This window comes from Myxine glutinosa, chromosome 4 (assembly GCF_964187855.1).
Source record: "Myxine glutinosa chromosome 4, kmMyxGlut1.1, whole genome shotgun sequence".
NCBI lineage: Eukaryota > Metazoa > Chordata > Myxini > Myxiniformes > Myxinidae > Myxine > Myxine glutinosa.
The window spans coordinates 91,084,269-91,102,129 of NC_136264.1; the positions used below are offsets into that span (position 1 = coordinate 91,084,269).

Consider the following 17,861-nt stretch of genomic DNA (forward strand, 5'->3'; position numbering starts at 1 on the left):
ACGCACGATCTCCCCGGAGTTGGTCTTCTCCAGAAACATGCACTGGACGAGGTGGGGACGAAAGTACCCCTCCTTGGACAAGCGTCCCGCGATGATGTTGGCCACATATCGACCTGCCGAATCGGTCGTCTCGTCGACGGACAGCCAGATGGGCTGCTGTCCGAGGTCGGCACGGATCCCCGCCAAGGCCTCGTCGTAGCACTTGTCGAGGTAGTGCTTTCGAATCCAGCTTTCATCGGGGATCTGGAGAGTGATGTGCTTCTCCAGGAACGACCGGAGGGCAGGGTTTTCCAATTTCGACCATGGGATGCCAGCGGCCAGCATGGCCTGGCACAGCTCCTGAGCCACGACGTCGCACTTGTGCCTCTTTCCGCCACCAAAGTCCTCCATGGTGGCTTGTGTGACCGTCCTCTTCTTCTTCAAGGCCAAGTTGCTCTTGTGGCGGTCTCCTCGGACATGTTGGGCCAGCTCAGACTTCTGCTTCGCCCGGAAAGTCTTTTCACAAGCTCGACAGAAAGCCGTGTCACTCGACACGTACTTGAAGGTGGCCCCATCGCCGCCAGCGTTGAATTCCTTCAGCCACTTGTCACGAAGAGCAGCACTCATCTTGATAGGAGACTTGTTCACACTTTGTGTACACTCTCTCACTGTAGCACACCGCCTCACTGCTGTACACGCTGGGGATGCAACGCACGCAAGTGGACGCAACGTTTTGTTTTTGAGATCGATCGCAGTTAAAAATTTCGATCGCAGTTACAAATTTCGATCGCAGTTTAAAATTTCGAAAAATTCCCTAATTTTTTTTAGCGTTGCCAGACATTTTCGACCAAAAAGGGCATTTTATTTTATTTTTCCCGAAAAAGGGCCAAATTCTTTTTTTCTCCGAAAATAGCAAAATAATTTTTTTGCGCGCAAAAAAGCCGTTTTAGGTGAAAAAACATTTTTTCTTTTTTCACATAAAAATCCGATGTGCAATGATCACCAATCTTCATGATACGTATGCACCATTGATGTGTAAATTTCAACACCGTTTGTTTTTGTTGACCACAAAATTTCAGAGTTATCTGCTGGTCCACCCTCATTGTTAACTCATTTGCCACCATCCTGATTTTTAGAATGAGCAGGAAGCACGCATTTCGGGATATTGGTTGCATATGATAAAGACATTCCCTGAAAAGTCCATCTACATTTGTTGCTCTGCCTTTTCTAAGAAAAAGTCCCAGGTGAAATTTGTGGGGCACCGGTAACATGCAAGTAGACAAAACAGAGAAAAGTCCTTTGAGGAAAAGGACTCGTATAAACATGGTGTCTGTAAGTACAACACACTGCTGATAGATATACATTATTGGCGTATATTATTTGATTGCTTTCAGTAGCAACGGTACCCGCCCTATGGGCGGGGCTTCAATTGGGAGGCCCAAATGAAAAGGCAAAATATCAGAAATTGAAGACATTTTTTATTTTAAACGATTCATATAAACATCCGTTGAATCATATCACACGCAAATAATCAAAATCTAAACAGTACATGGCGCCCATTTTGAAAAAAGATTGAATTCTGAAAAACGGAAGCGGCCGCTACACGTCTTTCTCAGTCGCACGTTTATGTGTGACGAGTTTGCGCCAAATCTGTAACACGGAAGCGGCCGCTACACCTGTTTCTCAGTCGCTTTGCACACGCTGCCGTGTTACTTCGGAGCCGCACGTTTATATATGAAGAGTTCGTCAGGAGTCGATCTACTCTCTCCTGGTACGTAGAATATCAACAAAAGCCACATCACTGTTCCTTTCGGTAAATATTATTCCATCGTGTTTGGAAAAATTGGAAAAACAATATAGCCTATTTTACTCCAGGGGGTCCTAGGATTACCCACCCAAAATATCGTTGCGATCGGTTCAGCCGTTTTTGCGGTACCTTCGAACGGACAGACAGTCGGACGGACATTTGGTGAATTATAGTAAGATGCTTCATTTTCCCTATTTACAACATCTATGTTCCAACTGCCCTCTTGTATTTCAGCGATCTGAGCAGAAACTTGTTGCAGACTGTCGACCCTGTTTCGGTTCAACATTTGACAAACCTGCTTGAGGTGTAAGTATGTACTTGGAACCGACAGTATGTTTTGAGTCCTCCTAACAGTGGTACTGATTCTAGCATTTGTGGGATTCTTTCAAATTGCATGCAGTATAATGATATTGGTGCATTTCAAGCATGAAAAGGTGTTGCAGTTTTCATTAATTTAATTAGGATGCATATTTTGCATTAGGAGAATGTATAATATTGCCTATTGACTGGATCAGATCTGATGTTTGCATTGGTTTCGTGACTTTAACTTCACTTCTCACCCAACAATGCGTCCCTTTTCCTGCTTTGCATTGCACCACGTCCTATTCGCTATCTTCTTCAGAAATTATGGAATATATACAACAACAACAACATGCATTTTAAGGCCATGTTCCCTGCTAGAGCGGGGGTTAGCCTTGCGGTCCCCATGACAATCTTCTCCATTTTGCCCTATTTTCTGCATCTCTCCTTGTTAACCCCCTTGCCCGCATTTCTTCTTCCACCATCTTTAGCCAAGTCTTTCTCGGTCTTCCCCGTCCTCTACTTCCTTCTACATTAACTTCCATCACTCTTCTCAACCAGTCACTTTCATCCTTCCTCAATACATGACCAAACCATCTCAACCTGTTCCTCTTCACAGCATCAATCACAGGCAATATTCCCATCATCTTTCGCAATTCATCATTTGTCTTCCTCTCTCTCAACGATACTCCGCACATCCATCGAACCATTCGCATTTCCACCCTTTCCAGCCTTCGTTGCTGCTCTACGTTCATTACCCATGTCTCGCTCCCATAAATCATAACACTTCTCACACATGCAGCATACACCTTTCCCTTCAGCTTCAGCGACACTCTCCTCGTCATCAGCACGCCACTCAGTTCCCGAAACTTCTTCCATGCACATCTCACTCGAGCAACCGTTGCCGAGTCTGATCCACCTTCTCCATTCAGCATGTCTCCGAGGTAGCAAAATGTTTTCACACCTTCCAGCTTCACGCCGTCTCCAAGATCCAACTCAACATTTCCTCCATCTGCAGCTCCCTCTGTGCACACCTTACATTTGAATGTAGCTGCCACACTGGTTAATGACCCTCTCAGACCACTACATTTTTGATGAACCCACTCAGCACACATTGTACATTGAATGGAGTTCACTCCGACACCCTTCCTGCACACAGCACATGGCCACTTCCCAGTTCTTTCCACCTCACCATATGCTTTACCACTTGCCATCACCTTTGTCTTTCCGATATTCACCTTCAGACCTTTTGTCTCCATACATTCCTTCCACTTGTTCATCTTTTCCTTCAGTCCATCCATACTTTCCGCAATCAACACCAGATCATCTGCATACAACAACTCCCACGGTAAACCCTCCTTTACGGTCTGAGCCAGCACCTCCATCACAGCTACAAATAGTAGTGGACTTAGTACCGACCCCTGATGCACTCCCACCTTCACCTCAAACTCACCACTGTTCCCGTCCTTCGTCCTTACAGCTGTGCGTGCTCTTTTGTACATTGCCATCACTACTCTGATCAACCATTCCTCCACTCCTAACTTCCTCAATGCCCATGTCAATACTTTGCGTGGAACCCTATCGAATGCTTTCTCCAGATCAACAAACCCAAAAAACAACTTCTTCCTCTTATCCATGTACTTCTCCTGCAACTGCCTCACAATGAAAAGCGCATCTGTCGATCCTCTTCCTGGCATAAATCCAAACTGCATTTCGTCGATCTTCACTTTCTTCCTTATCCTCCTCTCCAACACCCTTTCCAATACCTTCATTCCATGCTCCAATAACTTTATCGCTCGGTACGAGCCACACTCCAGAGGGTCACCTTTCCCCTTGTATAGAGGGACGAGGGTACTCAGTTCCCAATCCACTGGAATGCGGCCTTCTTTCACCACCAGATTACAGATCTCTGTCATTCTCTTCACACCCCAACTTCCTGCTGCCTTCAACATATCTCCCACAACTCCCGTCGGCCCTCCCGCTTTTCCACTCTTCATTGCTTTTATCGCTTCCCCAACTTCCTTCTCAGTTATCTTCTCTGCCGGTCCTAAAACTGGGTTACTCTCTATGTTGCCATCCCATTCATTCTCTGTATTCAACAGCATTTCCATATATCTTTTCCATCTTCCTTTAATTCCATCTGGGTCGACAACGATTTGTCCCACTTCATCCTTCAAGCAACTCACCCCCATCACATCACACCTCTCTTTCGCTATGTGCTTTGCAATCCTGAATACTGCTTTCTGTCCCTCTTCCGAATCCAAGCGTTCTCCGAACATTTTCCTACATGCCTCCTGCGCCTTTGCTACCTCTTTCTTTGCAGCCTTCCTGGCTGCCTTATAACTTTCATGCTCTGCTGTTTCTGCTCCCGTACCCTTCGCCTTCTGCACTCTTTGAACTTCTTCCTCTTCTCGTCAATCCTCTTTCCAACCTCAACATCCCACCACCATGTTTCCGAGTGCCTCGGTGGTCCTTTTGTCCATCCACATACCTCACCAATGGCTCCCAACAGACTAGCTTTCATTGACATCCAACCACTTTCAAGCTCAACCACATCATCCTCGACCCTACTCAGCCTCTCTTTTAATGCCTCCCTTACTGTCACCTCTTTCAACCTCCACACCTTCATTCTCGGTTGGTACTTCACCCGCCGAGCTCTTCTCGCACCTTTCACCCTTATGTCGCAGACAACCAAGTGGTGCTGTGAAACAGCCTCCTCCCCCGGGATCACCTTTGTGTCCCGGAGGTGCCCCCTATCTCGCCGACGCACCATCAGGTAGTCAACGGTTGTCGTCGACCCACCTGACGTGTATGTAACAAGCTTATTGTCCTCTTTCTGGAACTGAGTATTACAAATCAACAAATCAGCTCCATCAGCAAACTCCAAAATCCTTTCACCTTCTCCATTTCTCACACCATATCCGTAACCCCCATGAACTCCCTCAAAACCATCCATACTCCTTCCCACATGTCCATTCAGGTCTCCTCCCACCACAACAACTTCCTCATCTTTCACGTTTTCCATCAGCTTCTCTATCGCACACCAGAACTTGTCCTTCTCTTCATCGCTTCGACCAACCTGCAGAGCATATCCCGAGATGACGTTCACCAAGAGCTTTCCAATCATCATTTTCACCATCATCAACCTATCACTCACTCTAGTCACACTCACCACACTGTCTACAAACTCCTCAGAAAACAGGACACCAACACCATTCACGCCCTCCGGGCACCCTTGCCACACAAACTTGTATTTCTGTCCCTGCCTACCCTTCACCATTCTCACACCACTTCCCTTCCATCTCGTCTCTTGCACACAACATATGTCCACTCTTCTTCTGACCAATACTTCCACCACTTCACCTGATCTCCCTGTCATTGTCCCCACATTCCATGTCCCAAACCTCAGAAACCGATCTCCACTTCGGGCTGTACCCTGCCCATATGTAGTTGTAATTGTCATGGTTCTCTTTTTGAGGCAATGCTTTTATGGCCGGATGCCCTTCCTGACACCAACCCTCCTAGTCGTCTCTTACGACACGCAGGGATACTAATCCCTGCGTGTCTTATGGAATGTAAATTATGGAATATATGTAGTGGACTAATCGTTGTTGACTGTGATGTGGTGCTGATTGCAGTCGTGCTGGTGGTGTTGGTTGTGTTTTCATAATGTTTATTTCTGACAGACGATTGGCACACAACAAGTTATCGGAGATTCCAAACTTTGGAGAGGTTACATCAAACATCACAGTTTTGTCACTGTAAGTGAAACATTTCTTCATAATAATGTTGCTTATCTATTGTTTAAGTTAATGGTTAAGGCTACTGCAAAAGGTTGTGTGGCTTTAAAGGGCAATGAAAAAGCAATCTCCAAGTATTTAATCCCGTACCTATGGTTTATTATTACACCCGACCACAAACTCACCTCCTGGTTGACAACTCAATAAAGTAGGGGCAACGTACTCGTGTGGAAGGCGGACATTCCTGCTGACAGATCATGCAGTTTCAGCTGTTATGGGAAGCGAACTACTATCGGTGTGTGTGTGTGTGTGTGTGTGTGTGTGTGTGTGTGTGTGTGTGTGTGTGTGTGTGTGTGTGTGTGTGTGTGTGTGTGTGTGTCTGTCTGTGTGTGTGTGTGTGTGTGTGTGTGTGTGTTTTTATATATACAGTAATACCCCGGCCTACGTCATTAATTGGTTCCATAAGCCGTGACGTAAATCGGTTTTTGACGTAAACAGGGTGAAATGACTTTTAGCTCTTTCACGAGCCTCGATCTTGTATACAAAAAAAAGAAAAAAAAAAGCCTTAAAATGAAAACAAACCGTAAAACTAGAGTAAATAACTCGCGAAAGTATATAACTATCGCTAAACCTTAAAGAACACTACAAACACATTTTAGTCATATTTTTTTAATGAGTAATGAACACAATTAATAAATGAATTTGTAAAGAATAATAAATGAAATTAATAAGATTATATTATTCACCTTAAACGTGGCGTCTCTTCTGAACACAAACACACATTTTAACAGTCTTATCCGGCGGCGCTTTTTCAGTGCCGTATGCGAGAATACGTTCCCTATCATGAATGATGGTCGATACCGTCGACCGTGGCAGCCCTAAGGCATAGACCTGATAGCGAATCGGTAAATATCAACAGAGGGCGCTCCACCGCAAAGCATGATGGGATCGAAAAGGGGGCAAAGGTAAACACGAACCCAGAAGAGGAAGCGTCTGTCTACGATCGACGCTGTGTTTACGGAAAGGAAGATGGCTAATGTGAAAGAAATTCAGCGTTTTTTGGCATTAAAATCCAGCGAATTAAAGAAATATTTGAGGGAAAGGGGGGTTCCCATTGGAGAAGAGAAACAACCTGCTTATGCAAGAACAGTTCCTGAATGTTGAAACCTCGATCGGCCATACAAATATCGCCGGGCTGGAACTTGTCTACAATGTTCGTCATCTTTACAATTTTTTTGTCCGACGTGTTTCCTCCTGTAGGTTTGGAAATGTATGAAATTGTTCCGCTAGGTGTAATACCAAGCAGTCTGTCAAAGTGACAGCGAGCGCCGGCGGCGCTATTGCCCCTTTCCAATCCCATGACGCATTGCGGTTCCGATTCGCGATAAGGTCTATGCGCTATCAACGACACTTTTTCATCTTTTTCATACCTTTTAATCAGATTTAACTTATCTTCCATCGTAACCACATTACGCTTGGAAACACTAGCATTATCCTTCTAAGGACCCATGGCTAACACAGACACAGTAAAGGAATACTGTATGTCGCCTCTGTTTTGAATGAGAACCAGCAGTTGCGCGTACGTACAGTATACTGTACGTACATTTTTATACATTTTTAATGTGCTTTTTATTGTATTTTAAATTGTTTTTTTAGCTTCTTTTATTGTTAATTTATGTACTATTTTATTTATTTTAAATATATATTTTTAGGATTTTTTTTTTTTCACGTCCGTAGGAGTGACGTAAAGTCGCACATAATGACGTTCGCTGAACTGAAATTTACTCGAGAAGAGTGGCGTAAAGTCGGATTTGACGTAGGTCGAAATGGCGTAAAACGGGGTATGACTATATGTATGTATATATATATATATATATAATATATATACACACACACACACACACACACACACACACACACACACACACACACACACACACACACACACACACACACACACACACACACACACACACATACATATAGGTGATTCCCACAAACAATAAGTACTTTGCAGTATTTGCTGTCAAAGTGAATTATGTAAGAGCTTTGTATGTTTGATGAAGTGGGTTGTGCTTGTATCCTGCAAGCACCTAAATAACTCGAGTAAATCAAGAATTAGTAATTGGAATGAGATCTTTATGTCACAGATTACAGGAATATGACAAAAGTAGAATGAATCGATGAATGATCGTTTTAAGGCCATTTTTCCCCGCTAGAGCAGGGTTTAGCCTTGCGTGGCCCATGACAATCATGGTGCCCTGTTTGAGGCAATGTTTTTATGGCCGGATGCCCTTCCTGACGCCAACCCTTGGTCACGCTCTTACGATGCGCAGGGATACGGTGCACCTATTCTAAACCGGGGTACACACCGTGATCATTCATCCCAGCAAAGCTGGTACTCAATTTGCCGACCTCGGAAGGATGACAGGCTGAGTCAACCCCCCTGGCGTTAATTCAGCGATCGACCGGGATTCGAACCCAGGATCCTAGGATCCCAAGCTGGCACCCTAACCGCTAAGCCAACACCAGGCATTCAATATGACAAAAGTAGGAAAATAATAAATCGTTTTGCAGAATTCGAACTTTATAGCACACCTAGAAAGTACTAGAAACTTGTATGAATGAGTCAGTCAATGGTCTAGAAAGATCATTACATATACAGTATATGACTTAAAAAAAAAAATCAAATTCATAATTTTCTCAAAAAATGAAAGGTCATCACTCGTTCATCATGATAATGTGAATGCAGTGCCTTTGTCGTGGGTTTTAATTCTTTCCCCAGGAATAAGCACCTTGTTAAACTCGGACAGTGTACCAGAGGTTTATTATAGATAATAATACATGCATGGGAGACGTGGAGTTTCGGCCAGTAACACCACTTGGTATAACACCATGGTTCTTACAACAGCCAGCACCAACACCTTAGCGAGCCACAACCCGTAGTCGGCTTAATATACTTTCCTCAAAGATCAAAGAACTCAAAACAAAGCTCTGTGATCAAATCCCTTCCCAAGGACATAGACTGTCACCCTAAAGAAAAACTGTACAGAGTTGACAGGGCCTCATATGGAAGGAATGTTTTGCAAGGTCAAACATGGGATATTTGTGTCAACAGTTCTTCAAAGTCTGACAACCAGACGCCAGACTGGAAATGGGTCACATTGTGACGCTGCTGCCACCAATCAGGATAGGGATTATAATGAAATCCCTTACACCTTCACAATGTATGCGGTATTTGTTCACTTTGGCCTTTGGACACCCCAGCTCAAAAAACATCTTTGGTCCTTGCTCAGGCTATGACCAGCTTCAGATCATAATACTTGGCAAATTAAATCTTTGGAAAAGTGATGCTTTAGAAATTCTAACTTCTTGGTTCACAACCAAACCATGTAATATATTGTCACGTTCCCGTGGTTAACGCTCCTGGGGACGGATAGCCGATCGAGCTTTCCACTCCAAGGCGTTCAATCCAATGGTGGTGTGAATGCGCGCGGGGGATGAGGGCAGCGAAGCTCTTACCTGTACGGATCCCACCGGACGTCCTCAACCCTGGTAATCAATTCAAACCGACATGGAATTATAATGCAAAAATACTGGCTTTATTGAAAGAAATGCCGGGAACAAAAGAATGCACGGTAAACTAAATTTCCTAATCGAGGGACCCCCCCCCCCCATACAATCTCGTATACAACACAAGGGGAAAAATAAATGGAAAATAAATGTGTGTGTGTGTGTGTGTGTGTGTGTGTGTGTGTGTGTGTGTGTGTGTGTGTGTGTGTGTGTGTGTGTGTGTGTGTGTGTGTGTGTGTGTGTGTGTGTGTGTGTGTGTGTGTGTGTGTACGTACTTAGCTCTGGTCACCTTGATCGTCCCGGATCGTTCCAGGCCCCCCGCGGCCCGCGTGCTTGCGTGGGAAAACGCCTTGGCGCGCAGTTCGTGCGTGGGAACTAGGCCTTAGCGTGCCGATCGTTCACTCCAGCTGCGCTCGTCCTCGTCGTCCGCTTCACACAGCACCGACGTCGCGCAGCGCACCCAGACGACGCACAGCCAGCACCGATGAGCCAAGGAAAGGGCAATGCGGTCACTCAAACCGATGAAAGCCAGGGACCACGAAGACAAAATGCATGACTGCGTCCGCCTATCACGAACACCAGGAAGTGAGAGGGATATACAACTGCTCGTAATGGAGGCCAGCCCGGAGAGAGGGAAAATGTCGGGACCAAGTCTTTTGTACCCAGGGCTCTTGCGTCAACCGACGATGTCGCACCATGCTCCTATCAGCGAGTCCCATCTCATCACTCTCTCGTACCGGACTAATCACTGTTCTTCAGGGCGTGGCCTCACGGACCTGCCTGCTTGATGCTGCGATGTCATGGCTGGCAGCTCCAGCGGTATTGCTCAATGTCCTCTTCCGGTTACTTTTATTTGGTGTTTATTTTAGGTGTGGAGTGCATGGAGGGTGTGGTGTGTGTCATAAGGAACAAGGAGAAAAGTACAGAGGCGATTTACATACAGGGAATTTACCATTAATCCCTAACTAATTAACATAACCCCACCCCTCGTCATGGGGACAATTATACACTTACGCGACATCCGGTCTAACGAATTCCCTACTTATGGTAAATGGGGGTTCTTCTTCTTCATCGCGACATTTGAAGCACACTATACTATACAATTCTACCTGGACTAAGGTATTACATTGCCTACCCCCCATAAACATAACAATGTGTTATTATTGTTGTACCTTATTACTGTATAAGTTAGCCTGGTGTTGGCTTAGCGGTTAGGTTGCTGGCTTGGGATCCTAGGATCCTGGGTTTGAATCCTGGTCGATCGCTGAATTAATGCCAGGGGGGTTGACTCAGCCTGTCATCCTTCCGAGGTCGGCAAATTGAATACCAGTTCACTGGTAATTCCTTGTGTGTCGCAAGAGGTGATTAACAGGGTTGGCGGCAGGAAGGTCATCCGGCCATAAAACATTGCTTCAAAAAGGGGACCACGGTGCCCGAAAAAAGGCCAACCAATGCTCTGCGGGGAAAAATGGCCTCTAAAGGTGGTTCTTATTACTGTATAAAAGCTGTTTTAATACAAGTTCATTATTATTTGCTTCCTTACCTATTTTGACTGCCTTATCTATTTTGATGTACTTACTTTACCTTTTGACTTGCATAATTATTACCTCCGCCACCAAAGGTTGAAGGAGATTATGTTTCCACTCCTGTTTTTGTTTCTTTGTTTGTCTGTGAGCAGGATATCTCAAAAGTTATGGACAGATTCGGACAAAATTTGATGGTCAGGTTGGGTGTGTGTGTCTCGGACAAATAGATTTGATTTTGGTGAATATCTGAATATAGATACAAGAATTTTTTAATTATTTCAGTGCTCCTTCACCATTCAGAGAAAAGGCCAAAACCGATATATATTACGATATCTCAAAAAGTTGTGGAAGGGTTATGACGAAACAAGGTGGATGAGTTGGGGAGATGACAAGAACAAGACAATTATAGTTCTTCAAACTTCGGTTCGGGTCCGGATCCAGATCCGGCCTGACGGTTGGCTACAAAACATAAACTGTTCAGCCTGGCGGGGGTATGCACTATACCGAGTGTCATTCTAGTTTACTTACCATCCTGACAGATTGTTGCAGCGGTAGGGCACTTACTTTTGAACTGTCTAATCTCAGGGTTCAATTTCCGATTCTAATATGAACTGTCAAATTGATGTTTCACTGGTACGGCATTGCATCACAAAGTGTGACATCTCTCAGGTGGAACTTAATCTAGTAGCGCTAGTTGGTGGATGTCAAAGTTTCCACTGTTGTTTGATGATGAGTAGCCAAGTTATCCCCAGCATCCTGGTGGAATTCTAAAAGTTCCTGTGCTAATCTCCAGGGGCTTTACATCAGCAATACATCTGTACTCTCTCAAAAAAGAGTATGAGCAGCCAAGTGATAGCCAAGAGACAATATTAACTTTATTTTACTTTTTAAAAAGTTTTCTTTCTTTGCTTTTCCTTTTGACAACAAAAGAATATTGCGTCTGGTTTTCCTTTCTGATTGTGATTAAATTTATCCATTTCTTTCCATACATACCGATATCCATTTTTGTTTTAACTGATCTGAAGCTCGAGGAGGACCTGGTGCATCAACACATGTAAGAGAACAAGCATTATGAGTATTGCGCTGCAATACATGTCCCCTACCGGCAGTCTGTCGTCCGGAAAACTGTTGAGGGAATTACCAAAGTTCAAAGTGCGATAACTTTGTCAAAAATGATCGAAACGTCGTGAAGTTCGAACTTGATCTGTAACTTATCATGAGGAAACCATGTACCAAGTTTGAAATCATTAGCATTAAGAGTTTAGAAAAAAAGTCCGGAAAACTGTTCTTTGCGTGACAGACTGAAAGACGGAGGGACGGAGTGCAAACCTATAGTCCCCTCCGGTGTACACCGGTAGGGGACTAATAACTTTGAGACAACACTGTACTTTAACATGAACTAGCAGAAGTACCCGGCGTTGCCGGGCGGGGGAGGGGGAAGGGAGGGCGGGTGGGGGGGAGGGGGGAGGAGTGATGGGGAAGGGGAGGGGGGAGGTGGGGGAAGGTGGGTGGAGGGGGAAGGGGAGGAGGAGGAGGGGAAGGGGAGGAGGAGGAGGAGGGGAAGGGAAGGGGAGGGGCGGGGCGAGGGGGGGAGGGGATGAGGGAAGAGGGGAGGGCCAGTCAACAATGACGTTGCAGTTCTGATGGTAGGAGAGCAGTACAACAATCGCACATCGTCCTGCATCTTCGCGGCAACAGCACGAAGCAGATTTTGGAGACTCACCGATCCTATGACGCCCTCCAGTACCGGCGTTGCCGGGCGGGGGAAGGAAGACCCGGACATTCCCAACCCGTACATTCGCCCTCTCGACTCAAGCTCACTCGGACAAAAGCCTCGCACAAATTACACCGTGATATATGGTGCGAGTCTGGTGGCGAGGATGGAACATCACGTGATTGCTCTGAGCGAATCAGCGAGCTGCTCTGGCGCAGGCCCAATGGCCATGTCTATGCCAAAAATCAAGTACATGAGCGAGTGTGGCGCACTGAATTGAAAATATATAGAACGCTCATACTCCGTGAAAAGTGTAGCCGCTGTGTCGCCATCTTGGTTAGCACGACTCGACCGACTTGCTTCGCGGATCACGTTTGTTTTGAACGTGTCCCAGATTTTAAAAGCCAGACAACTGTTAAAATGCCATTTTGTGCAGCAATAAACTGCTCCAATCGGTTACGGAAGGGTTGTGGAAAGATGTTTCACAGCTGTTTCAAAGACGTTTAATTCATATCGCACAAAATCGACAAAAATCGACACAAAACACGATCGCACAAAACGTGAAAAAACGCAATTGCTTTTCACTCTGAATTACGTGCAAACGCATGACGGAAATCACCATTGCCCAGCATCGAGTGCCAACCAAGATGGCGCCCGGTAGCTGCATCTCCACCTGTGTGGTGTGAATGGCAATGGTCATTCTATATATTTTCAGTTCAATGGTCTGGCGGCGAGGATGGAACATCACGTGATCGCTCTGAGCGAATCAGCGAGCTGCTCTGGCACATGCTGAGATTCAGTGTATAATGTTCCTCGCTGAAATGCGCTGAGAAAAATATGGATCTCGTCAAATATTTTTAGGTAGGCCATGTCCTTCCCAGGCTCAATGGCCATGTCTATGCAAAATATCAAGTACGTGAGCCTCTCCGTTTAGGAGTCTATAGGTAACACACACACACAAACAAACTGTGTTTTATATATATATAGATAGCAGAGTGCATGGGATTTAAACCTTGGAGCTCGGTATCATGAGGCACATGCTCCGATGAAAACGTCAAACAGGCCAACCTCAGAAATTATCTCTAAATGTATTCACAAGCCATTTTTTAAAACTGACCCTTCCAGCCATTATTTCATCTAAGTGACTGGTCATCAACACAGTTTTTTATGGACGATTTGCAACACTATACTGGAATGTATATCAAGCTGGTACAGATTGATTAATTCTATTACACCTACCTTTTGGTGAAACTCATCCGTTACTGCATGAAGTTGTCAAAGCAATCAATATACAAAGCTTGCATTTCATTTCCGAAAATTTTCAGCTGTGTGTTTTCAGGGATGGTTTATACGGGTTGAACGCCTTACACAGGAAAAGAAGGATGTACTTTCTTAACATTCTGTAAACTAATTTTATTGCCAAGTATGTGTAGCAATCTGCATTCCAAAACAGTGCAACACTTTGAATTTGCATTTCAATAACTCTTTAAAAGTTTTTGATTAATTTGTTTCTTGTGTACAGACATCACAACAGCATAAGTGAGGTGCATCCTGTGCAGCTGCTCCTGTACACTTCGCTCCGCACATTGGATCTGGGTGCCAATCAGCTAAACAACATCTCGCCGGATTCCTTCCCCTCGACTGTCCCTCTGCATACACTGTACGCTATATTTATTATTATTATTATTATTATTATTATTATTATTATTATTATGTAAAGCAGCATTATTGCACAATGAATAATGGAATACCAGCGTATTTTAATAATGAATAATGTTAATTAATTTAAATATTTTAACAATTTGTAGTTTAATAATAAATAATGGAAAACGCATAGTCTTCCCCATTATTTGCTTGTGAATTGATAATTGTGTGCAAAAGACTTTTCGTTTTGACTCTCTATTATCCTACATATTTGTGATCTGGTCCTATTATTCCTTATCCACTTGTGCAACCACCAATATTTCATATAATTGTGTGTGTCCGTGAGTGTCAGTGTCCGTGCTTGCCAGTCAGTGAACATCCTCTCAGCCATAATTTTATGACAATAATAAATGGTGGGGTGAGTGGATTCAAAACTGAATAATTGCTGTCCAGTGACAGGTGGAAGCCGCTGTGTGTGATGATAAGACCAGCATGTGTCCAGGCTGCTTACATCAGCCTCCTGGCTCATTAATATTGCACACTGAGGGGATGTGAAGGTGCTCATGAAAATATTACATCAGTCGCATTTGTGTTAAGCTTTTATGACCTGAGTTTTTTGCTGGCTAGCCTCGGTGTGTGTGTGTGTGTCTGTCTGTCTGTCTGTGTTTGTGTGTGTACATGGACAAAATGTGGGCTCATGGAAGAGCAATCAGCCTAAGGGTAAAATGGCATTACACTGACAGAGGGACCACAGTTAGAAAAAAAATATGCCTCTCACATTATTACATCATTACAATACTTGTATCAAGTTTGATTTAAATCCATTTAGCTGTTCTCAAGTTATCACATTTTTCCCTGACATGACCTCTGACCTTTGACCTCTTGCCCCAAAATTTCATCAGTTCATGTTTACATCATTATATATATCTGTATCAAGTTTTAATTTATCTTTTTTGTGAATCCCAGTATGCTCTCCAGAGCTTCAATTTGGCAATAATACATTCCCCATCCCTACCTGCAATATTTTCTACCCCCATTAATACTACCTCACCCAAATCTCTTAATTTTTTTTGTATGCAAAGTCGAGGCTTGTGTAAGAGCTAACACCTAAAACACAGGGACACCGGTAGATCTATGGATGGGAGAGGGCTGGGGGAGAGGAGGAGGGTGTAAACGGTATAAAACAAATGGACACTACTAGGACTTTCAGGAAAGAAAACGGAATTTGAAAAATGTGGGTTTGGGGTGTATTAAAGGGGGTAGAAGAGATCAAGGTTTTGGATGGGGGAAGATAAGAGATGGTGGTGAACAGCTGTTCTAAAGACCGCGAGGGAAGAGTGAGATTGAAGAGAGTAAGGATTTTTTTTTTTCAGAGGTGGGAGAAAAGAGGAATGAAAGAGTGAAGGTGAGCGGAGAGTATTGATTTTGGCAGTTTTACCAGATGAGGTTTGCTGGCAGATCTTGCGCGTCCTGCAGGAATATTTTTGGGACAGAGCACAGACAGAGCTGGGGGAGCTAGGCCGGAGATGAGTCTGTAGAAGACCGAAATACCACCAACCTGCCTGCAGTGAGAGAGTGAAAGGCCCTCAAAATCAGCTTCATCGTGGGAGATTCCAATGTTTCTGAAAGCTTTGGTTTCTACAATGTGAGGCCGAGCTACGTGTGAGGCAGGTGCACCAGCCCAGAGAGGAGAGCAGTACAGTACTCCATCAAGTTGCGGATGAAAGCTTTGTATGTGGAGAGGAGCTCAGTAGTGCCAAGAACGGACTTCACACGACGGTGGATGCTGAGTTGGCGACTGGCTTTAGAGGCCAGCTTGGAAATGTAGTTATCCCAGGAAAGATCATGGCAGATAGTGAGACCCAAATGCTTGAGTGACAGAGCTTCTTCAAGAGGATTGTTCAGAAGTAGATGGGAGGGTTTTCCAGATGGTCCTTTCTGAGAGAATGAAAGTTTGAGATTTGTCAGGATTGAAAGACATGTTCCACGTGTCTTTGTGATCGTGTCTTTGTGATCATGTGATCTTTGTGACCAGTTTGTGATGCTATCCAGGTCTCCAGAGAGTGAGAAGGCTGCTGCCTGCCAATCTGAGGGTTGAGATATGGAGTGGCAGAGGGTGGGGTCATCAGCAAAGAGACAGAGGGGATTTTCCAGAGAATCAGAGAGATCATTGATGAAGACCAGAAAAAGCACAGGCTCCAGATCACTGCCTTGAGGAACTCCAGCGTGGACAGGAAGGGGAGATGAGAGAATTCCATTTAGAGCCACATGTGGACTATGACAGGAGAGGAAGTTCACGATCCATGTGTGGAGATTTCCATGGATTCCATAAGAGGAGAGTTTGGTGAGCAGAGCGGGGTGCCAGTCCTTATTGAAGCCACAAGATATGTCAAGGGAGACAGCTCTGATTTCCTGTTTGGCATTGGGGACCTCCATCCATTGTTGAGACAGCAGAAGCAGCATGTCCAGAGTTGTGTAGCCTGGTCTGAAACCAAATTGGTGATCCAAATACTTGCAGATTTATTTCCCTCCTGTATCCTCATTTTCGTTCATGGGGTGTTGGGCTAGCGGCTAGGGTGCCGGCTTAGGATCCTAGGATCCTGGGTTCGAATCCCGGTCGATCGCTGAATTAACGCCAGGGGGGTTGATTCAGCCTGTCATCCTTCCGAGGTCGGCTAATTGAGTACCAGTTCACTGGTAATTCCGTTTGTAGTTAAAGGCGGCAAAAAGGGTTGGCGTCAGGAAGGGCATCCGGCTGTAAAACATTGCTTCAAAAAGGGGACCAAAAAACAACAACAACCACGGTTCCCGAAAAAGGCCAACCCCAGCTTTGCGGGGAAAAATGGCCTCTAAAGGTGGTTATTTTTTTTATTATATCCTCATTTTCGTTCATGTTACCATTCGCCTGAGGAGAGGGTATTGCATTTGAGTCCGTTTGTCTGTCTGTCTGTTTGTTTGTCCGCACAGAATAAATATGATTTTCTCTGCAACCGTTGGTCCAATTGACAGAAATTTTTTTCCGTAGGTGCAACTCTACCTGTATAATTTTTTAATGATAATTATGACGTCATAGGTCACATGGTTCAGCCGCCATCTTAGAAAAACCAAAAAATTTGCACCTCTATATCTCTGAAAGCGCTGAATAGAAAAAAATTATGACATGGCTCATTGAAAAGAACTCTCCATGGTGAATAAAATGTGTTAATGCTGATGTCATAGGTGCCTCCATTATGACGTCATAATTTGACAATGACAAAACCATCTGATCAAGATGAACTTTCTTGAGCATAATCTAAGAATAAATTCGTTTAGGAAAACAAATAATGATGTCATCGGTCACGTGGTTCGGCCGCCATATTTGTTTTAACACAAAAGCCTTAAAAACCACTGAAAATACATCCTGGCAAGGGTTTGCAATCTCCAATTGCTCTTGTTGTATTTGTATTCACATGTGGCCCCATTGTCCTACTATCTGAAGTTCCTTTTTGTCTTCAATATCCTCTCTCTTCGGTGAGCTGAGATTTAAGCTATAAAAAACGAATGTTGGGAGTTTTTGAGTTGTTGGGAGTTCTCTCTGC

General features: G+C 44.4%; 1 protein-coding gene across 2 annotated transcripts in view; it reads left to right on the top strand.

Moving 5' to 3' along the window:
• The window catches only part of LOC137424981 (leucine-rich repeats and immunoglobulin-like domains protein 1), a 115,724-nt gene that overhangs the window by 12,806 nt on the left and 85,057 nt on the right, over nucleotides 1-17,861 (top strand). For both annotated transcript variants that reach the window (XM_068112922.2, XM_068112923.2), the window contains exons 2-4: nucleotides 2,021-2,092; nucleotides 5,773-5,847; nucleotides 14,162-14,299. In XM_068112922.2, the coding sequence (XP_067969023.2) occupies nucleotides 2,021-2,092; nucleotides 5,773-5,847; nucleotides 14,162-14,299 (285 nt within the window). The remainder of the gene's footprint in view (nucleotides 1-2,020; nucleotides 2,093-5,772; nucleotides 5,848-14,161; nucleotides 14,300-17,861) is intronic.